We start from the raw sequence: 21,729 nt of genomic DNA on the forward strand, positions 1-21,729 counted from the left end.
GGTGTTGACTGTAAAGTCAAAGGATCACTAGTCTTGTAGTCACATGCACTTCTTTCCTGGTTAGCCCAGCTTTTTGGCTTCTGTACAGCTGCCTGGTGATGTTGGCTGATGATCAGCATTTGATTCACCATAACCGGCAGATCCTTCTTTATAGCACCATTGTCTTTTCATTACTTTTTATCCCGTGTCCCTACCTAACGGATGTGCACTGTGCACAGGTTGTTTTCAGTTCTTCCTTGTAGGCTGTTTTCCCTTAAGAGAGTCTGAGCACTAATTCCCACAAGCCAAGGACATTACTGTTATTATTTTACTGTTAAATATTATGACATCTGCTACCAGGAAGATAGTGGAGTTATGGTTAAAGCTCAGATACAGTAATCAGAAGTTTGAGTCCTTTTCTGACGCGCAGGCTTCGTTTGTGTTCTGATGTCATCTCCCTAATAGGGTGGTATTTCAAAACAGAGTTTGTTAGTTTGTTGAAGACACTGGCTGATCAGTCATAGAATCATAGAATCATTCAGGTTGGAAAAGACCTCTAAGATCATCAAGTCCAACCATCAAGAATAGAATTAGCAGTTAAAGTAATACTGCGCTCTGATTTTGTTGGTATCTCACATAAGATTATTGAAAAGATACTTAGTTGCAGTTGATCATAGATGGTGTTTAATAAATGCTGTGTGTCAGGGCTTCTGTGTCTTACCGGCAGGGATTTGGAGAAGGAAAAACACCATCTTATTTTGTTAATTGACTTCTGCTATGTTGCTTTTTTACCTTATTCCTAAGCATAGAAAGAAAGAGGCTCTGGAGCAACTAGTAGTAGAGCTTCTGTCAACACTGAAAGTTGTCTTATGTGCCACTGGGGGTGTGTTATTCAAATCCCTAGCATAAAAAAAGGTCATTTGATTTTTTAATTTTTTTCCCCCAGGTCAGATCACTAGGGTCATCTTAAGAGATTGATTTGTGGATCATATTATCCTGTTATCATGTGGTTGCCAATAATTATGGAAGTCTTGTACTTGATGGCCCACAGGACTTACAGTGCTTAGCCCAACACAGCAAAGAGAGGTTGAAGTAAAAGTTTGTAAGGCAAGAAGTTTTCTGCAGTTTCATTAAGCACAAAGCAGTTTGTATAGGCTAAATTTCTATTTGTAAATCTGCTTTTAGACTGTGTATGGCACCTATACTCATTGCACTGTACAGTTGCACAGCTGAACAGTAAATGGGATGCGGTGAAGCAGAACTGTGCATATGTGGAGTTTGAGAAAGCTATTAAAGATTGAGCTATTAAAGTCTGGGCGGAGATCCTGATTTACAGCATATGGAAGTTGATGGAAATGTTCCACTAACTGCAGTATTTGCCATATAAAACAGCAGTAGAAGTGACTTTGAACATACAAGCGTAACTTGTCAGTTTTAACCTTCGAAGGCTTCATTTTGCAAATGTGACATTCTCTCTTCTGTATGCAGCTTCAGAACTGGTATACTGTCATGGAGCAGCAGAAGCACAGAGTCAGCAATACTTCTTTAAGGGAGGTAATTTTATGTAATGGATCAGATTAGGAAGAGTTCAAATTATTTAAATTAGTAGTAGTTTAATAGAATTTAGTTTAATAGAACTAACGTGTTGAGAAGGTTAAGGATTAGTCAAAACTGACTTCACAGGAGGTATCAGTTTTCAGGGTTTAGCAGGGCAGAGTAACACTGTCTTTTACAAGGAAATACATATGTGTGTGTCTGTGTATGTGCGTGTGTGTGTGTATATGTATATGTATGTATATATATATATATATATATAGGTTTTGTTCAGTCATAACTTGAAATTCCTGATCTTGGAAAGATATACCTAGTCAAAACATTCATGTTGGAACATAACATGCCCACATCTTTACATGAGAAACTAACCTTTTTCTTGACTGGGTAGTATATACTTCGTGTAATCTTTGGAGATTTGAGTGGGTTTCACAGAAAAGTCAAATAATCATTGTAGATGAAAGTAAGTACTAGTAAGGAGCTTTGAGAACTCGTTGTTTTAATACTGTACCTTGGCCGCAAACCTATGCTCTTCCCTCGTTATTCTGGTCCTCCGGAATGCAGTTCTGAGCATGCAGTTTGTCAGTTTACGGATATTGCTGGCAGCATTTTGGTTTTAGGAGTAATTTTTAGTGGTAGAAACTGTTATGGTGTTGTATGTTATGGTGTTGTAAAGGTGGGTTGGTTGGTGTTTTTTTTAGTTACTGGGTCCTCTGCTAAATCAGTTATTTGCTTAGTTTCTGTGAGTGCAAAGATTTAATGAAATTAATTAAGTAGTCCATAATGAATAGATATAATTAAGAATCTGGTCTGTGCTGGTCTTTCTTCAATAACTGATCTTGCTTTTTAAAATTGGATATTTAAAAATTAAATAGGGCTTTGTGGCATAGATAACATCTGCCTGTTTTTTCAGAATGCTTCTTGAAGAATCAGTCATAAATGCAGTAGTGTGCTTATTAAAAGGTCATGCTGTTTGAGTCAGTGCAGGTATCTGATGTAACGCAAAGCAGAATATCTTTTTGCTGGAAGATACAGTGTCTTTGAAACTGTAAACTGGTGTACTGGCTGACACACAAGGATTTATCAGCATTAATGGACTACTCCGAGATGGTACCTGGTCTCAAAGCACTGTATATGGCTGGTTACATGAGCCTTAGCTGTACATTGCCTTCAGCAAACTTGGGAAGGAGAAAAGCCTTCTGACTTGAGTTATCAGTTTAGCAATCTGAGTACCACTTCTGCTCTCCCCTGGGCATGCTCTGTTACTGTAGGTAGGCAGTATCATCTTTGCTCCTTATCCCGTTTGTGGGATGGAGATAACCGTGCTTCCAAATTCCCAAGAGAGTGATGAAACAGATCAGACTATGAACTGAAGGACAAATGAGAATGGATGGAAGAACCGTGCATTAAAATATCTAAACTAAATGGACAGCTGCTCAAGTTGGATTCACTCTTACTTGCAATAAATGCAGACACATCTGCGACTGTGCTTCATTGTTATGGTGACTTACATTGCCTCCTGCATTTGATAAGCTGCAGCACCACTGTGTGCACAGAATTTGTGTGGTTATTGGCACCTACTTTGCCTTACTCTCTTGATACCTTTTTCGCTTTATCCAAAAACTGGAAATACAGAAGACAAAGCAGCATCTTTGGGCTTACTAATGAGGGCTGCTATGATGATAGCGAGTTGGGATGGAAATACTAAAATTTTCCGATTTCCATGGAGGAAACTGGTAGATGTGTATCAAAGTGATGATTATTCAGCAAAACAAGAATAACAGAAGTATCTAGTAGTGGAAATGTCTGCAGGGATTTTGGGTCTGTGCTATTGCCCGTTCTTCCAAACTGTGCTGGAGTTTTTTCAATACTGTACTATATTCCGTATAATCTGTGTCTGCTGTGATAGTTTTGAATATGAAGTTTAAATCAAATACTTTCATTAGTTAGAGCAGAATATAGATACTGTTTCTTTTAAATCAGGTTTTAATTAGATCAAGTACATGCTAAACTCATGTCATTGAGTGTGACAGACATGTGCTAATGTTTATTAACGCATGTTACCTTGTTTATGAAGGCCTGTAACTGTGTTGTGGAAGACTAGGTTTTCTTCTTTTGGCTGTGCGCTTAGTATTGCCAACGCATAGACAAGTATTTCTACATGTCTTAAAACAGTTTGTCCAAGACTTCAGATTCCAAATGGATCACAAATTCCTGCAAGTGATTACATTTTAGCATTAAACATCTGTGCAGTGAGCAGGGACATCTTTAACTAGAACAGATTGCTCAGAGCCCCGTCCAACCTGGCCTTGAATGTTTCCAGGGATGGGGCATTGACCACCTCTCTTGGCAATCCCTTCCAGTGTTTCACCACTCTCACTGTAAAAAATGTCTTCTTTGTATCCAGTGTAAATCTACCCTCCCTTAGTTTAAAACAGTTACCCCTTGTCCTGTCACAACAGGCCCTGCTAAAAAGATTGCCCCCATCTTTCCTATAGGCCCCCTTTAGGTACTGAAAGGCCGCCATAAGGTCTCCTCTCAGCCTTCTCTTCTCCAGGCTGAACAGCCCCAGCTCTCCCAGCCTTTCCTCCCAGCAGAGGGGTTCCAGCCCTCGCATCATTGCTGGGGCCTTCTCTGGCCCTGCTCCAACAGGTCCATGTCTGTCCTGTGCTGAGGGCTCCAGAGCTGGACACAGGACTCGCGGAGGGGGTCTCACCAGAGCAGAGCAGAGGGGCAGAATCCTCTCCCTCATCCTGCTGCCCACTCTGCTGGGGATACAGCCCAGGGTACGGTTGGCCTTCTGGGCTGTGAGTGCACACTGTCAGCTCGTGTCCAACTTTTCATCCACCAGTACCCCCAAGTCCTTCTTGGCAGGGCTGCTCTCAAGCCCTTCATCGTCCAGGCGATGTTGATACTGGGGGTTGCTCTGACCCATATGCAGGACCTTGTACTTGGTCTTGTTGAACTTCATGAGGTTCATGCAGGCCCACTTCTTGAGCTTGTCCCAGTCCTTCTGGTTGCCATCCTGTCCTTCTGGTGTGTCATGTGCACCACTCAGCTTGGTGTGGTCTGCAAACTTGCTGAGGGTACACTTGATCTTGCTGTTTATGTTGTTGATGAAAATATTTCACTAGTTTACTGTGACATTAAGTAACTCAACATTTGACAGAGGTGTTTAAAAGATGCTGATGTTCTTGTCAGCATCGTTGTGTTGCCTCTGCTCCTGAAATTTTAGCCTCTTATGAGGAGAGTTAGGAAAGAGGTGGGTAGGAGTATTTCTGGATACATAATGATGTATTTGTTTAACTTTTGAAGGCTACAGTTATAGCCCTTTGAAACATAAATTACTTCCATCAGTTCTACTCTGGCAGTGACTGACAGAAGAAATTGTGATGATCTGAAACCTCATCTGCATAACATATGGATGTGAAAATGCTCAGAAGGTAATAGGAGGAAATGAACCAGTTTGAGACATCTCGTAATTCCAGATTTAAGAATATTTGAAAAATATTTGTGTTTAATAGATATTTAATATGATGCACACTGTAGTTTTCTTCATAGAAGAGCAAAGTGATCTCCAGTGAAAGTCTCTCTGGAGATGTGACTTCAAATAATGAAATTATGCATTTTTAGCTCTCCTGATGCTGGAACTGGATAGTGTTTACTGGTTTTAAAGCAGGTTTAGCAAGACAGTGCTTACCCACTTGCCAGTCTTCTCTAATGAAGTGGAATGGAATTATGTATCTTAATATAATTCTGCAACATAGTAAAATTGTATATCTGTGGGAATCTTCTGAACACATAGTCAATAAATTTTGCAAGACTGAGTCCAGGGTAAAGTTTATATTAAATTCTTCTCTAATGATGTGCACAGAAATGCAAAGTAACGTAGAGCGGGGTGTATATAACACATCGCTATCTGTGATCACCTTTCACTTGATCTGACAAAGGCATTGCATCTTAACCTTCCATGCCAATTTTATCAACCCTGTCTTGACTAGAGTGAGAAGTTCCACAACACTGAGACTCTGTGGCCTGAATTAAGAGAACATTTGTTGTAACTATCTACACACAAAATAAAGAAAACATATCAAAACAGAGTTGTGATTTGCTGTGTTGTTGTAATGGGCATGTCCTGCTAGCCCAGGAATTAACTTTTGAAAAGGGCATGGGAGGGTGATTGATCTTCATTAATTAGTGAGCACTTCTTAAGAAATCAGTCTTTATTTGTGAGCTATCTATTTAACAAAATAAGCCATATACTCTATGCATTGTACAGCAACAGAAGAGAAGGTGTTCGCAAAATAAATTGAGAAGGGCTGTGTGTCAGGAAATTTAGCAGTTGCTGTATTCCTGTTCTTCATCCTCCAGGCAGCAGTCAGCATCTACATTATTGACGGGTGCTTGGTGATTGTGCCTCACTGGCTTGCAGGGAAGGATATGATGTCAGTAACTAAAATTACATGTGTCAGAGACTTGCCCCAAACCAACTTAGAATTTTGCTGCTCTCAGCATAGAATGGGCTGTGTAGAACACTCTTCACACGTTCTCTGAAAGCATAGTGTACAGTGGTAGAGAATGGGGCAGTTCAAAATCAACTTGGTGGCTCATTTCAGTAGAACGTAGCCTCACTATGTTGTCTGCCTCGGGCTATGGAGGTAGACTGGTAGCATCTTCTCTAGTGACCCTGCTCGGAAGCAACTCTCAGACAATGTGCGATGGTGGCAGGGTTGCTGGAATTTCCATTCTGCTGGTGTAATGATTTAGGAAGAGGGAGGAGAATGTGTTTACATGGCTGCAATCTAGCACCACTATTTTTAACCTGAAAATAAACATCTATTTGAATGAAATGTAATTAAGATTAGGATATGCTAATTTAGCACTTTAAAAACCAAAAGGACCCCCCCCCCAAAAAAAACCAACACCAACGTGCTCCGGATTTTAATAGATGCTGCAGCTCTGAGCTCTGTATATTTGGTCTTCTAGACACTTGATTTTGGCCTTTAGGGATTTTTCTTTATTAATTACAGTTGTATATTGTGAACTGCACATGTAGCATATGCATGTATTACATTTTATGGGTTTAATATCTGACTAGAAGCAGTTACTACTTTTTGCCTCTACAATGGGCTGTGGATCATACGCGATATGCAGCTTGGGCACTGTTGCTGGTACAAAGAAAATTGGTTTACCTGCACTTAGGGCTAGGGTTTGCTACATAGGGAAATTAAAAAAGGGTAACGAGAATTAATTTTTAAGGTGTCTGATTAAACTCTATTTAATCTCTTGTTCTTCTATTTAATCTCTTGTTCTTTTTCAGAATTAAATACAGCTTAATTTGGTTTAGTTTAATTACTAGAATGAAGTAAATTAAACCAAATAAAAGACCAGTTTAATTCAGGATGGGTGTTTACAAGTGGCTTCAAATTACTCAGTTCAATTTAAATTCACGCGTTTATTTAATTTGATGAACTTTTTAAAATGTCCTTATGTAAAAGTTGCTTGTAAGAACAACTTTTTTTGGCAAACGCGCCTGGCTTAGTGCATGCATTTTTGTAGTCTCGTCCTGTTCTGCTTCCAGTTGCACGCTTCATCCTGTAGTTTTGATGTTGTATTACATTTTATTTGCAGTGTTAAATATGACCGCTGCATAATCATTGCTGTGAAATTTGTTATTGGAAACTCTAATTTTGCTTCATAAATGAATGGGCAGAATGCGTAAGGTGATACTATTTTTCTATTCTTAAAAAAGAAAAACTTTGCTAAAAAGTAGACTCATTGCAGCAAATTTTTTTTTCTTTTTAACTTAAACCATATTTCTGCAAAGGAATTCTCCAGCTCATGGTTATGTTACTTGAAGACTGAGATTTAAATGAGGGTCCGATTCTGTTCTTTCACATTTGCTGAGATCTCCTTCAACTAGATAACTACAAGGATTTAGTCCTGTAGTATTTGTATTTCGTACATACCGACTTTTGTTACAAAGATAGGCAAACAGGAAAAGCACATATGTAATTATAATTATTTTAATTGATTTGCGCACGTTTACAACTCTGAGTATAAAAATTATGCTGAGATTCGATTCTGCTTGTGTTCAGGGATCACCGTTTCCGAGTTGAGCAATGATTTTGTAAATGCTTCCCTAGATCTTGTCGGGTCAGAAATGTAACCGCTGTTCTGGTTTTGTTTGTTTTTTGGTAGGATGATGAAGTGGTTCTGCAGTGCACTGCGACTGTTCACAAGGAGCAACAGAAATTGTGTCTCGCTGCAGAAGGATTTGGCAACAGGCTTTGCTTTTTGGAATCCACATCAAATTCCAAGGTACTGCGGAGTGTTTTAAGTGTCATGTATGAAGCAAGGATTTAGTTATAATATTGCTTGCTTTGCTGTACTATACACGGATCTGACTGGGAGAATGGATGAATCAAATCTATCAATATATCATTCTGTACAAGGAATGTTTAATCCCCTTTTGAAGTTTAATTGTTCCTTTGCCACGGCCCTTTGGCTGGACTCTAAGGCTGTGCTTGCTGTTTTGGGCTCGCTTTAAAACTAGTTAGCTGGAGAAGTCCATCTCAGTAATACGCTTGTTATTGTGGTTGTCTGGACTCAATTGCACTAAGCTGCAGTGCAGTTTTCGTGAACGGCAATTCAAAGACACATTTGATCACTCCGATTTTATCTCCACAGGAAAGTGAGCGATTATTATATTTTTGACATTTATATTTATTATATTCTGCGACATTTATGTGGAGGTGATTATTACTTTAAGTCCTTCTAATTCCCTAACCAAGCAGAGTAATAGTGCAAGTATCAAAGTTAGCTCATCTAATCACTTTGTTATCTAAGCCTGCTATAACTCTGATATATATGCAGTTGATACAGTAGTTTGAAAAATTAAATTTGCTGTTTGTTGCAAAGGAGGGGTTTTCTTTCACAGTTGTGTGTGCTCAAATAAATGTTTTGAACACAAAAAAACGTGCCTTCTGAGGGCAGAACTGGTTTTGTCACCAAAGTAACAGGTGTACTTGGACATTTTATCTCTACAAAAGGAAGAATGTTGCTTGACATACTCGTTTTTTCTTCAGCTAAAATATAAATATTTAATAAGAAAAAATAAAGGTAAAGCATCTGGAAAGATATCTAGAAAGATTTAGAACAAAAAAAGGTGCTTTTTATCTTACCAACTTCCGTAACATCACTTTGATTCGCTCTGATACATGGCAGAGTAATGCTTCATTTTCTGTCTCATCACTTTGAATGTATTATTCATAATAATGATTTTTTCACTAGGATATTAATGATTCATTATAATAGCAGTGATCTGGATGAATTCATTTGTGCCGATCTGTTGTAAGTGAATCTTTTCAACAATGAAAATGTGCTGGGATAGAAGTGGTTGCAGTGCTAGTTACCTGTGAGGCCAGAAAAATCTATTGAATTAATTTATTATCATTCAGTAAGTTAGGCTATTAAACTTACAGTCTCTCTCTCACTATATAAAGCTCTTGAACATTCTCATCTTTAATAAATACAGTGTAAATTTCGTATCAGTTTCCTGTGCTTGCTTGTTGATGCTTTTTTTTTCCCTCCATGTTTTGTGAAGCAGTATTTATTCTGCTCCTTCTGCATTAGCTTGGGGGAAAAAAGCAAACAAAATAAAACCCATGCAACTCATCCTTGTTTTAATTTTGAAGGACTGACAGTTTCTAGGATGAGCTCATTTGAAGTCATTTTGAGATATAAATACTGAGGGAGCCAGAAAATTACCAAATCCTTAAAGCAAAATTGACTGTAAATAAGAGTAAATAAAAATGTTTTTCTTTCTGATGTCTGTGTCCATACAATGTTACTATTGCATTATATAAGGAAGAGCATAGAAAATATTATAACTTCCAGCAGAATTCTGGAGCCAGTTAAAAAATTTCCCTGCATGTCTTCAAGACTGTTTCCCAGTTGTGATGGGATTGCGATGCACTTCAATGCAAACAGCAGTGTGGCGTCTGAATTACAGCCAGGTATCAAGGTTGAGGTACGAAACCAAGCGCCAGTAACAGGCCAAACACAGGTACCAGACCTCAGCTGTCGTCCTGGACTTGCATGAGAATGCCTGATACAATCCGTTGCTTTTCTCCAACAGCCTTTAAGATGTGGCTGCTGGTGGGGTAGCTGATGTTTTATTAGCACAGCTTATTCGCATGCACTTTTTTGCCCTAGGATTGTTGAATAATTCACACTACAAAAATAACAGTCAAATTGAAAGTATATACTGATAGCAATACTTTGGCAACTGCTGACTATTAATACCTGTCCCATTACAACGATCACACTGGCAGGCCCATTATGAAAATGGCTTAATTAATTTTATTTTCTTCTGTTCAAGTTTACAACACAAGTGTTTCTTTGGAGGATCGTGTAGATTTCCTCAGCATCAGAGAACAACAGCAGGTTTTGAAAACTTCATACTAACAAAAGATGGATGATGATAGTTGGGCTAAATTAGCAAACACTTTAATGTGCATTATCAGTTCACGTGTGTTCGCATTTCAGAACTGTTTGCAAATTCCACTTTCTTCACTTCTTTTGGAAGCAATCCATGCTTATCAAATCATTTTACTAAGCAAAAATATCCTCTTTATTTCTTAGCTCTGCAAACCTACTGTTTTTCTGTATATCTTGTAAGGCATTCGAATTTTAAATGAGGAATTCATTCATATTTGAAGCTACATTACAGCTTGTTTTGAGGCTTGAGGTTGGTTTCTGTGTAGCAAAAGGAGAGACATTTTTCTATTAGATTTGATATGGGACTCTTTCTGAGAAGAAATGCATCTTAGCACAGAACGGCATTTTATGGAATCAAATTGGAAAGTAGAGTTATATTTCTAAGTATGTGAATGTTTTTGTGCATTGGTTTGGTCATTCTTACAGGAAGAGAGTTGAGCTGAGAGTTGGGATTGTTTAGACTAGAGAAGAGAAGGCTCCAGGGAGACCTTACAGCAGCCTTAAAGAGGGCCTACAGGAAAGACAGGGAAGAACTCTTTATTGGGGAGTGTAGTGACAGGACATGAGGTAATGGCTTTAGACCGAAAGAGGGCAGATTTAGATTAGATATAAGGAAGAAATTCTTTACTGCAAGGGTGGTGAGGCACTGGAACAAGTTGCCCAGAGAAGCTGTGGCTGCCCCCTCCCTGGCAGTGTTCAAGGCCAGGTTGGACGGGCCTTTGAGCACCGTGGTCTGATGGAAGGTGTCCCTGCTCATGGCAGGGGGGTTAGAATTAGATGAGCTTTAAGGTCCCTTCCAACACAAACCATTCCGTGAATCTGTACAGTCTAGCAGGCACTGAGTAAAGGGAAAAAACAGTAACTCCAGACTACACGACTTCTAGTACAGGACGGGAGGCTGTTGCCCTTCTTTGCTGCCAGGGTGCACTGTGGGCTCATGCCCACCTCGCTGCCCTTATTTTCTGCACAGCTTCCTCCTGGGAAATCCGGCCCCTGGGTCTTTGTACAGCAAATGTATTCTTGATTTGAAATGAATTACGTGAGCCAGTGGATTGGACTGCAGTTGTGAGGGACACACAGATTCTGTCTCGGTGATAGCAATAGCCTTGGAGAAATCAGGGATGTGTCTTTGTAACCGTGCTTGGTTTCCTTATCTCATCCCATTATTTCTCCAGCATGTCTTATTAAATCTATAGCATAAATTTTTATTTCTTAAGTAAAAAGAAGAAAATAAGGGGTGAGTGTCAGAAAAAAGCAAAAAAGAACACAAACTTCTTTCTGACAGTGCTCTATAGGTAATTTTGTTTCATCAATGTCTGCTGTGTTTTTAAATCCATTCCTTGTGTGGAAGACCATTCGTTTTATTAAAACAAGAATTATGAATAGTTAACTAACCTCAATGCCTAGTGAGATCTATTTCTTTAAATTTGAAAATTAGATTGTTGCGTTTATGTATAAACAGATTACTGATATGAGGAAGTCCATTCGTTAAAAGATTATGCTGTCTGCTACTGAAGTAATTTTTCTTTAGACCTAAATAATGCATGGGCTGTTGAAAAGCAAACAAGCTGGAGCTGTGTTTTAACAACTTCTGAAAACTATACCTGTCTGTGGTGCAGAATGAAAAACACTCAGCTCTGGGTCAGTCACATAGGTGGTTTGGATTGCTTTGGAACCACTGCACAGCAGAACACAGAGAATGGGTTAGAGTTTTCTAATGGCACAAGGTGGTTTTTTTTCTGTTATTTTTATGACAGGTGGTAAACTCAGAAACTTTAATTCCATGATCCTCTGAGGGGTAGAAGAACTGCTTTACATCACTAAAAAGGATCAATAAAAACTATGTTTGTTTTTTTTTTTTTTCTTCCTCTGAAGCTCTCAGCAGTTTGGATTTGGGAGAGGGAAGGATAACATGGGGAGGAGGCTTTTTGAAGATCTAAAAATCTTCCCCTTTTCAGTTTTTTTTCTAATTTTTTTAAGAAGACAATGCAATGTGTGTTCCTATGATTTGAACTTTCCACTGAGCTGTGAATTACACTACATGTAATAAGTTATAGTGCCGAGAGAAGAGTCCAAAAGCTTATTACACCCTTAATAATTCTGTATGTAAAGTGAGGAAGGGCTTCACATGAAGGTAGGACTTTGACAGCTTTTTTCTGTTTTCGCTTTTGGAGAATTGCTTTTCTCCTGTGGCAGGGCGTGGTGGCAACACCAGGAAAGGTTACTGACATAATGAAATACAAAGTTTTTAAAAATCTGATTCACACTGGTGAATCAAGTCAGTGTTGTCTGCTTGTGTTTACAGTCGATTGTTCTGCAAATTCACCATTCGGTAAGGGTTTTTTTTTAATTTTTGATAGTTGCTGTGGTTCCTTTCTGTGCTTATGTTTCCATTGCATCCTTCTTAAAAAAAGTCAAAAAAACCTATCAGGGCTTTGGCAAGGCTTTGTAGCTGCACCTCCAAGGCCATTTTAATTGCCTTTGTGTCATGTTGCCAGAATGAATGTTCATATTTAATGGCAAAGATAGCACTTAATCTTACGTAATCTCATGTTCAGAGGACTCCACTTAGCAGATGTTCACTAAGATCTTTGATTTTAATAATTTAAATGAATAGTTGGTAATAAATTTATGCATACTTACACATTACTTGGCCTACTTTACGTGCATAATTTAGCCGTAGGTAGAGGAAGTCTTCATAGGCGTAGATCAGACAAGATTTTGTTTAATGAATCGTTCTTTCCCAGTAAAATGCTTCTCTACAGAAGCAATGTAAATAAGAACATAGTGTGTTTCACTACGTTTGTATGTAGTTTTGTGTAATACATAATTTATATGATTGTAAATATTATCTTTATTATTTATGTATATTGGATTAAATTTTTATTCCTTCTAAACCTTGTATAAACCCTGAGCCTAAATGCAGATGTGTAGCCCTGTCCATCAGACCTGATTGTGATCCTTGCCTTTAGTCTCACAAACCAACAGAATTATATCTTGAGATGTAAAGTGCATGATTTAAAATGAATGTGAAACATTCAGACTATGGAAGATACTGGGTTAGATCTCAATGAATGTAAACCAGCAACAGAAATAGCTTTATATCAGCTGAAAATTGTGTCCAGTATCAACAAACATAATCATAGAATCATAGAAGGTTTTGGGTCGGAAGGGAACCCTAGAGGTCATCTAGTCGAACCCCCCTGCAGCGAGCAGGGACACCGCTAACTAGATCAGGTTGCTCAGAGCCCTGTCCAACCTGGGCTTGAATGTTTCCAGGGATGGGGCCTCCACTACCTCTCTGGGCAACCCGTTCCAGTGTTTCACCACCCTCATTGTAAAGAATTTCTTCCGTATATCCAGCCTAAACCTACCCTGTTTTACTTTAAAACCATTACCCCTCGTCCTGTCACTGCTGTCTCTACTAAAAAGATTGTCCCCATCTTTCCTATAGGCTCCCTTTAAGTACTGAAAGGCTGCAATCAGGTCACCCCGCAGCCTTCTCTTCTCCAGGCTGAACAAGCCCAACTCTCTCAGCCTCTCCTCATAGGAGAGGTGCTCCAGCCCTCAGATCATTTTTGTAGCCCTCCTTTGGACCCGCTCCAACAGTTCCATGTCCTTCTTGTGCTGAGGGCTGCAGAGCTGAACGCAGTACTCCAGGTGAGGTCTCACCAGAGCAGAGTAGAGGGGCAGAATCACCTCTCTCGACCTGCTGGCCACGCTTCTCTTGATGCAGCCCAGGACACAGTTGGCCCTCTGGGCTGCCAGCGCACATTGCCGGCTCATGTCCAGCCTTTCGTCTATCAGTACCCCCAGGTCCCTCTCAGCAGGGCTGCTCTCGATCCTTTCATCCCCCAGCCTGTATTGATACCGGGGATTACCCCGACCCAGGTGTAGGACCTTGCACTTGGCCGTGTTGAACCTCATGAGGTTCACACAGGCCCACCTCTCCAGCTTGTCCAGGTCCCTCTGGATGGCATCCCGTCCTTCTGGTGTCTCAACCGTACCACTCAGCTTGGTGTCATCTGCAAACTTGCTGAGGGTACAGTCGATGTCGCTGTCCATGTCATTGATGAATATATTGAACAGCACCGGTCCCAGTACGGACCCCTGACGGACTCCACTCGTCACTGGTCTCCATCTGGACATTGAGCTGTTGACCAGTACCCTTTGGCTGTAACCATCCAACCAATTCCTTATCCACCGAACGGTCCACCCATCAAATCCATGGCTCTCCAATTTAGAGAGAAGGATGTTGTGGGGGACCGTGTCAAAGGCTTTACAAAAATCCAGATAGATGACGTCCATTGGTTTTCCCTTGTCCACTCTTGTTGTTACACCATCATAGAAAGCCACTAGGTTGGTGAGGCAGGACTTGTCCTTGGTGAAGCCATGCTGGCTGTCTCGAATCACGTCCCTGGCCTCCATGTGCCTTAGCATATCTTGTAGGAGGATCTGTTCCATGATCTTCCCAGGCACAGAGGTGAGGCTGACGGGTCGGTAGTTCCCAGGGTCTTCCTTTCTACTCTTTTTGAAAAGGGGCACAATGTTTCCCTTAATACGGACTTAATACGATTTAACATGTTTCTACTGTCATCTGTAATGCAGGTAGTTTTTTAAAAATAAACAAAATCTGTGATACCTCGCAAGGCATAACAGACTAAGTAGTGTAACCATAATACATCCAATCTAGGAAATGTTACTGTTGAAATTATATCTTCTGTTGCAGCAGATATTTGGAATTTGAAATACATACAGGAATGGATTATTCTGATTTTACAGAAATGTTTGTTGTTGAATCTAGTGTTGTCAGAGATATACATGGAGTTTTATCTTAATGAGGCACTATTTACTACCAAAACGGAATGAAAAGCTCTTCCTGTTTACAAAATGTACTTCATAAATGTGAAAGAGTTAAATATTAAATAAATTGGTGTGATTGGAAAAGAAAAAATATGGTATTACTACAGGCCAGTTCTCTGGATACATCTACCAATAATTTTCCTTTTTTGGGGGATAACTCTGCATGCTTAATATTAGTGATTTAGAATCCATGGGGTTTTATTATAAAACTTAAAATGTATTGTGTACTTGGGATTTTTTTTGTCAAAATATATTTTAGAAATATTAAAGACTGCTATCAATAAAGTACTTAAGAAAGAACCTGCAAAAAAAAGTATCGAATACCTAAATATGCTGGTAGAATGCATTGCATGTAATCTGAAAATGTAGCAACAAAAGCTGAAAGATAGAATCAAAATAATTTCATAGTTAAAGGGAATTAATTGGGTGATGATAATACTCGAAGTGATGGCACTGAAAGAAAGAGTAGTGCGTGTGATAAGTATGCATACATTATGTCTGTTATCAACTAACCAATGCAAGACAAATTTCAGAATGTTCATTTTATTTTTAATATTAATGATTTGTTTCATACTATTAGTAACATAGGCCATTCAATCAAGAAACTTAACCCAAATCTGTATAATTTGTGTAATTTAACAAACAACGGTTGTAATTTTTCTGGTAAAATATGTAGTTTGCCACTTCATTATCTAAATGTCTGTTAAAAGCAAACAAACAAACCCTAAATATTTACAGAAACACATATGATCATGGTTGGTTTGTGGTTTGTGGTCTGGTTTTTTTTGTGTTTTTTTTTTTTAAATTGTAGTGGAACAGATGTAGGAATTCAACTTCTCATATAAATGAAGGTGACCTGAAAAATCCCATTAAATCAGTTTTCCTTTAAAACTGTATATCCTAGTAACTGTTTAGACCTCTCATTATTTAGAGATTAAAATATGAAGAGAAGCAGATACTATGGTGGAAAAGCTTGTCTGAGATATGGCATAAGAACCATGATGTAAGAAGGTCAGATACGCGGTGTACAATCCTGTGATTGGTTTGGTGAGTTCACAGATCACAGAATTTTCGGGGTTGGAAGGGACCTCTGTGAGTTTTCTGCAGGCTTCGGAAAACCTGCTGTTTTGCTGTGATTTAGCTTCTGAGCACTACTCTGTTTAGTACCATTCCTATTAAAAAGGAGAGCTGCTATTACTGCGTGATGACTTTATGTGTTTGAGTTTTGAACTTTCTGTTCAAAGCAATGCCCTCATACAATGGCAGAGTTGATGGGTTTTGGTAGTTGGGTTTTTTTTCCCCTCTATGTAGTATAAAAGCATTGGTACTTTTAATAACCATGGGACTAGGTGTTAAAGGACTGGAAACAGATTATTTGCCTTTACCAAATACACTAACTTTACTAAAATACCAAAAGAAAGTAATTGAATGATCAATAAAATGATACATAGAGCAAAGCCAGAACTTTTTGAGGTGGGAGTTCTTACTCGCTATACATTCGTGTCTGATGATAGTTACCACCGGTAGCTGCTCAGCGCAAGCACAGCCCCGGCAGCTTCGGGCTTGCTGCATTACCCTGCGTCACTGCACATTGCAAGGTTACACAGTGCCACATTCTGCTAAATCCTCTAGAGCTCAGCATTTAAAATATTTTCTATGATGGATTCATAGCAGAATGTACTTCATTAGTACATGCAGAGTAGTTACAAAGCAGTTTCTTGAATTTTAATTAGGCTGATACGTCTACGAGTCTAAAAACCTGAAAAAGGACGGATTCATAAATCTATGTGTTTCAAGCTAAGAACACATGAAAGTGCAAATGCTTATTTTAAGCCCTTTAGATAAACGTTATATAAAGCCACAATGTCAAATTGGCTATGCAACCCTGCTCAACACTTGAAATTGTGGTGGTGTTACTTTGTACTCAGTATTTTTAAGCGCTGTTGGGCTAAATCTGGCTCAGCAGACTCCTGTGAATAATCCTGGCCCAATGGGCTCTCAGAAATTAGGACAAAAAATGCGGCCTGTTAAGGAGTAATTCTATGTGTTTCTTTGAGGTAAGTAATATCAATTATATCTGAAATGAAACAAAAAGGAATATAAAAGAATTTTTTGTTGTTGTTTCTTAACAGTTTTTGAAACTTTTGTATTTTGGATGGTGATTTTCAAGATTGTAGACTTTTCCTCCTGGTTACTTCCCTGTGAAAAATGGGGAAGATGATTTCACACGCAGAATCACGGAATTGTAGGGGTCAGAAGGGACCTCTGTGGGTCATCTAGTCCAACTCCCCTGCCAAAGCAGGGTCACGTGCAGCAGGCTGCACAGGACCACGTCCAGGTGGGTCTTGAATATCTCCAGAGAAGGAGACTCCACAACCTCCCCAGGCAGCCTGTTCCAGTGCTCCGTCACCCTCAGAGTGAAGAAGTTCTTCCTCCTGTTCAGCTGGAACTTCCTGTGCCTCAGTTTGTGCCCATTGCCCCTTGTCCTGTCACTGGACACCACTGAAAAGAGTTTGGCCCCATCCTCCTGACACCCACCTGACCACCCTTCCTTGCAGGAGAGATGCTTCAGTCCCCTCATCATCCTCGTAGCCCTCCACTGGACTCTCTCCAGTAGCTCCTCATCTTTCTTGAACTGGAGAGCCCAGAACTGGACAGAGTACTCCAGATGGGGCCTCACTAGGGCAAAGTAGAGGAGAAGGAGAACCTCCCTCGACCTGCTGGCCACGCTCTTGCTAATGCACCCCAAAATATTTGTGCATTTTTAACAGCAGAGGGAATGTTGTAACTTGCTATCATAACAAGAGTACTTGTAACATTAAATTGAGGGTGTTAGTTTATAAATAGTCTGGATTGGAAGGGGGCAGTTAGGCAAGTGAAAGTAGTTTGGAGGTTGAAGATGTATTTATGTGTCCTTGTGTCCCTGTGCTTGAAACCTAAAAGCAATTTGGTTTTAGTAACTTTCCCAGTGCTGGCAGGGGGATTGTCATGTACAAATGCAAGCATGACTTTTTCTGGTTTCACAAGCAAAAGAACAGTTGCTTTGTTTTCAGTTAAAAAACAGAGGCCAGATGGTAAAGATTTTGATTATCTTCTTAAAGAGTATGCACAAATGCAGAAGGTCAGAGCTCAGGCTGCTTTTGCTGTGTGTTTAATTATATTTCAATAATTGCTGAAAGTTTGCTGTTTGTTTGAAAACCTGTAGATATGAATGATGAATGCACAGTTGATACACGAACCGTGAACCAAACTGACACCTCCAGTCTGTTTTTTCTTACTGAACCAACGTGTGTGTAATAGCTGGAGGATGGAAATAATACTGGGGTTTCCCGCATTAAGATGAGTCACTTCAGATGTCCTTCCTCTCTGTCTTTTTTTGCTTGGCCTTTTCAAATACCCTTTGCAAGCTGAAAGGAGTTTTACGGTTCTCTGTACCTCGGTGCAAGGATCTTGTAGAACAGTGATTGTGTGCAGTCTACTGTTGCACTGCCTTCAGCCTGCTAGTTGGAGTTGTGTGAGCTGGCAGGGGTTGAAGCTAATGTTCTGGTTAATTGAGTGGGAGACAGTTTTTCTTGTCTTACAGAAAGAGATATTTTGGTAAATGTCGTGAATCCTTGTGAATAATACTAATGAATGCTTTTGAGCTGTAAGTCCTTAGAATTTCTCTGTTTCCTCTTTACTGGATATAAAGAATGTATTTAAAAATGGGAAGCTTGTTCTATCTTCCAGATATTTTTACTTTTCTTGACATATGTACAAAGTTGTCATCCACAAAAAGATTACCTTTCCATGAGAACTGACTTTTTACATGCCTTAAAAAAAGGGCAGGCAACTAATATCACTGGCTTGATTTCAAAAGACTGATAGAGTCTTCCCTTAACAATCCTGTGAACTCGACCTCTATCCCACATCTAAATGTCTTTTAACAGTAACAGGGAGTTAGGAATTTCAGGTTTTCTTGGTGTTTCTTGGAGTATTGACCAGTTCTAGTTGCACAGTACTGTGAATGTGAATCGAAATCAGTAACAGCTGCCATTCCAATGGCTTTAGATAATATAGGATGAATTCATTTAGATAGGTTAGAATGCCTGAAATGGCCGAGGTGTGTATGGATTATTAAAAGACACAGCAGGGACGAGTTATTTCTATATGAAGGAAAATGCCAAAGCTCTGTGAGGTTTTGGGTACTGTGCAAGAAACAGAAACAGGGACAGCACAGGACTTACACGAGAAGGTTGGACAGAGGTCCTAGAAAGCAAACAGATACTCTGCTCAGTACAATATGAAATATGAACGAATTTGCCAAGAAATCATTTCAGTTCCATTAGGCAATAAATGGGAGAGTCCAGTAATACTGAATTTTTTCTCCAGTGTCGATAAATTAATTGTTAGACAACACAGAAAGGTGCATAGAAAGGAAGTACAATTGCCATGAGATCTTATTTTAAGTAAGAAACATGCCAAGTGTGTTTAGCTGTTGTAAGAATAAAGCTTAATATGCTTTGAGTGACATATTTGGTATGTGATTTGGTCAGTAGTAAACTAACAATCAATTTGACCTTTTTTGGCTGATACAGATGCAAGTATGTGTACAGATTAATGACTATAAAAGTCTCACTTTCTAAAGTCAAAATGGCAAAAGAGTTCTTTCCCATTGCGTACATTTCCAGTTTATTTATCATGGAGGTTAGCTGTATCTATAGTTTCCATTAAAGCTCTTATTTTCACATACACATAGCTTTCCATATTATTCTCATTAGAATTGTTTCATGTCTATGGAAAGGTGGATTCCTTAGGAGAGTTAATTAAGAGTAGTTTTGGTTACTTTGGAAAATCTGAAAGAATGTGGATTGATTTTTTTTTTTAATAAAGCAATACCAAACAAAGGCATTTGAAAGATTATTTTAAATCCCAAACATAGTCATGCATCTCAGTAGAGGAGTGGAACATCTTTGCTTGGTAAGGTGAAAGTTGAAATATTGGTAAAATAAAATTAAGAGCATCTAGAAAGCAATATGTGGTTGTGCATAACAGATATCTGCAAAGGTCTTGATAGTTGTAGTTAACATCTTACGTGATGTCAAAATGTGAAATTTTGCAAAGGAGGAACCTGAATACGGTCAAGGAGAAAACTCCAGATTGGTGAATGATCCGAATGACATGGACAGCGACATCAAGTGTACCCTCAGCAAATTTGCAGATGACACCAAGCTGAGTGGTACGGTTGAGACACCAGAAGGACGGGATGCCATCCAGAGGGACCTGGACAAGCTGGAGAGGTGGGCCTGTGTGAACCTCATGAGGTTCAACACGGCCAAGTGCAAGGTCCTACACCTGGGTCGGGGTAATCCCCGGTATCAATACAGGCTGGGGGATGAAAGGATCGAGAGCAGCCCTGCCGAGAGGGACTTGGGGGTACTGATAGACGAAAGGCTGGACATGAGCCGGCAATGTGCGCTGGCAGCCCAGAGGGCCAACTGTGTCCTGGGCTGCATCAAGAGAAGCGTGGCCAGCAGGTCGAGGGAGGTGATTCTGCCCCTCTACTCTGCTCTGGTGAGACCTCACCTGGAGTACTGCGTTCAGCTCTGCAGCCCTCAGCACAAGAAGGACATGGAACTGTTGGAGCGGGTCCAAAGGAGGGCTATAGAAATGATCCGAGGGCTGGAGCACCTCTCCTATGAGGAGAGGCTGAGAGAGTTGGGCTTGTTCAGCCTGGAGAAGAGAAGGCTGCGGGGTGACCTGATTGCAGCCTTTCAGTACTTAAAGGGAGCCTATAGGAAAGATGGGGACAATCTTTTTAGTAGAGACAACAGTGACAGGACGAGGGGTAATGGTTTTAAAGTAAAACAGGGTAGGTTTAGGCTGGATATACGGAAGAAATTCTTTACAATGAGGGTGGTGAAACACTGGAACGGGTTGCCCAGAGAGGTAGTGGAGGCCCCATCCCTGGAAACATTCAAGCCCAGGTTGGACAGGGCTCTGAGCAACCTGATCTAGTTAGCGGTGTCCCTGCTCGCTGCAGGGGGGTTCGACTAGATGACCTCTGGGGTTCCCTTCCGACCCAAAACTTTCTATGATTCTATGAATAAAGGCAATAGTCACACGTAGGGGTGAGACTGGTAAACTTCTTGTTATACTCCCTCCTTGAATGCATTTTCACGAGTAGCAGGAAAAGAGTAAAAGTCCACACAGTTCGCCAGCTCCTTGAGATTGTCTTTACCATCTCTGAATTTTCAAGCCTCTCGCTGTATTACGTCTTGCATAATTCAGTTCCGAGGCAGGTGGGTTGTTTGCTGGGAAATGCATGTGGGCATTCCTGTCTAGACGGTACTTTGTGGCAGCGTTTTGTGCTGGTGTGTTACTGAATGATAAGCAGAGAGTTCTGTAAATCAGCGGTTGTTTGCTTAACAGCTTAGTAACAACGTTGTGGCACCTTGAACCAAAAAAGGAGAAAATTTGAATCTTTAAGAAGCTGAACAAATAATTGCTAATTAGTCTTTCAGGCTTTTTTGGTTTTGTAGTTAATAAAGGCGCATATTAAAATAAGTGCTTATTTTTTTTGCATCATGCAGTATATGTGCCATGCAGAGTCAAGGAGGGGCTTTATACATTTACATATTTACAGATAAACCACGCTTTCTGAGTATTATTGCGCTTTTTATGAGTAGTGAAACTCTGACAGTGAATGTCCCTAAATCCATGAAGAATTTCCTGGCAGAGTGTCTTTACTCCTAGGACTCCACAGTTCTTTCTGTTGCTTACCCAAATATCTGCTGGAGTTTCTGTAAGACTACAAGAATTTCATGATGTATTTTTTTTGAGTGAACAGCTTTC

At 39.8% G+C, this 21,729-nt stretch overlaps 1 protein-coding gene across 9 annotated transcripts in view; it reads left to right on the forward strand.

The window, feature by feature from the left end:
* The window catches only part of RYR2 (ryanodine receptor 2), a 449,014-nt gene that overhangs the window by 109,472 nt on the left and 317,813 nt on the right, over positions 1–21,729 (forward strand). For all 9 annotated transcript variants that reach the window (XM_075412466.1, XM_075412469.1, XM_075412474.1 and 6 more), the window contains exon 2: positions 7,732–7,851. In XM_075412466.1, coding sequence (XP_075268581.1) covers positions 7,732–7,851 — 120 coding nt within the window. The remainder of the gene's footprint in view (positions 1–7,731; positions 7,852–21,729) is intronic.

The sequence above is a fragment of the Opisthocomus hoazin genome, chromosome 2 (assembly GCF_030867145.1).
Source record: "Opisthocomus hoazin isolate bOpiHoa1 chromosome 2, bOpiHoa1.hap1, whole genome shotgun sequence".
NCBI classification, from domain to species: domain Eukaryota; kingdom Metazoa; phylum Chordata; class Aves; order Opisthocomiformes; family Opisthocomidae; genus Opisthocomus; species Opisthocomus hoazin.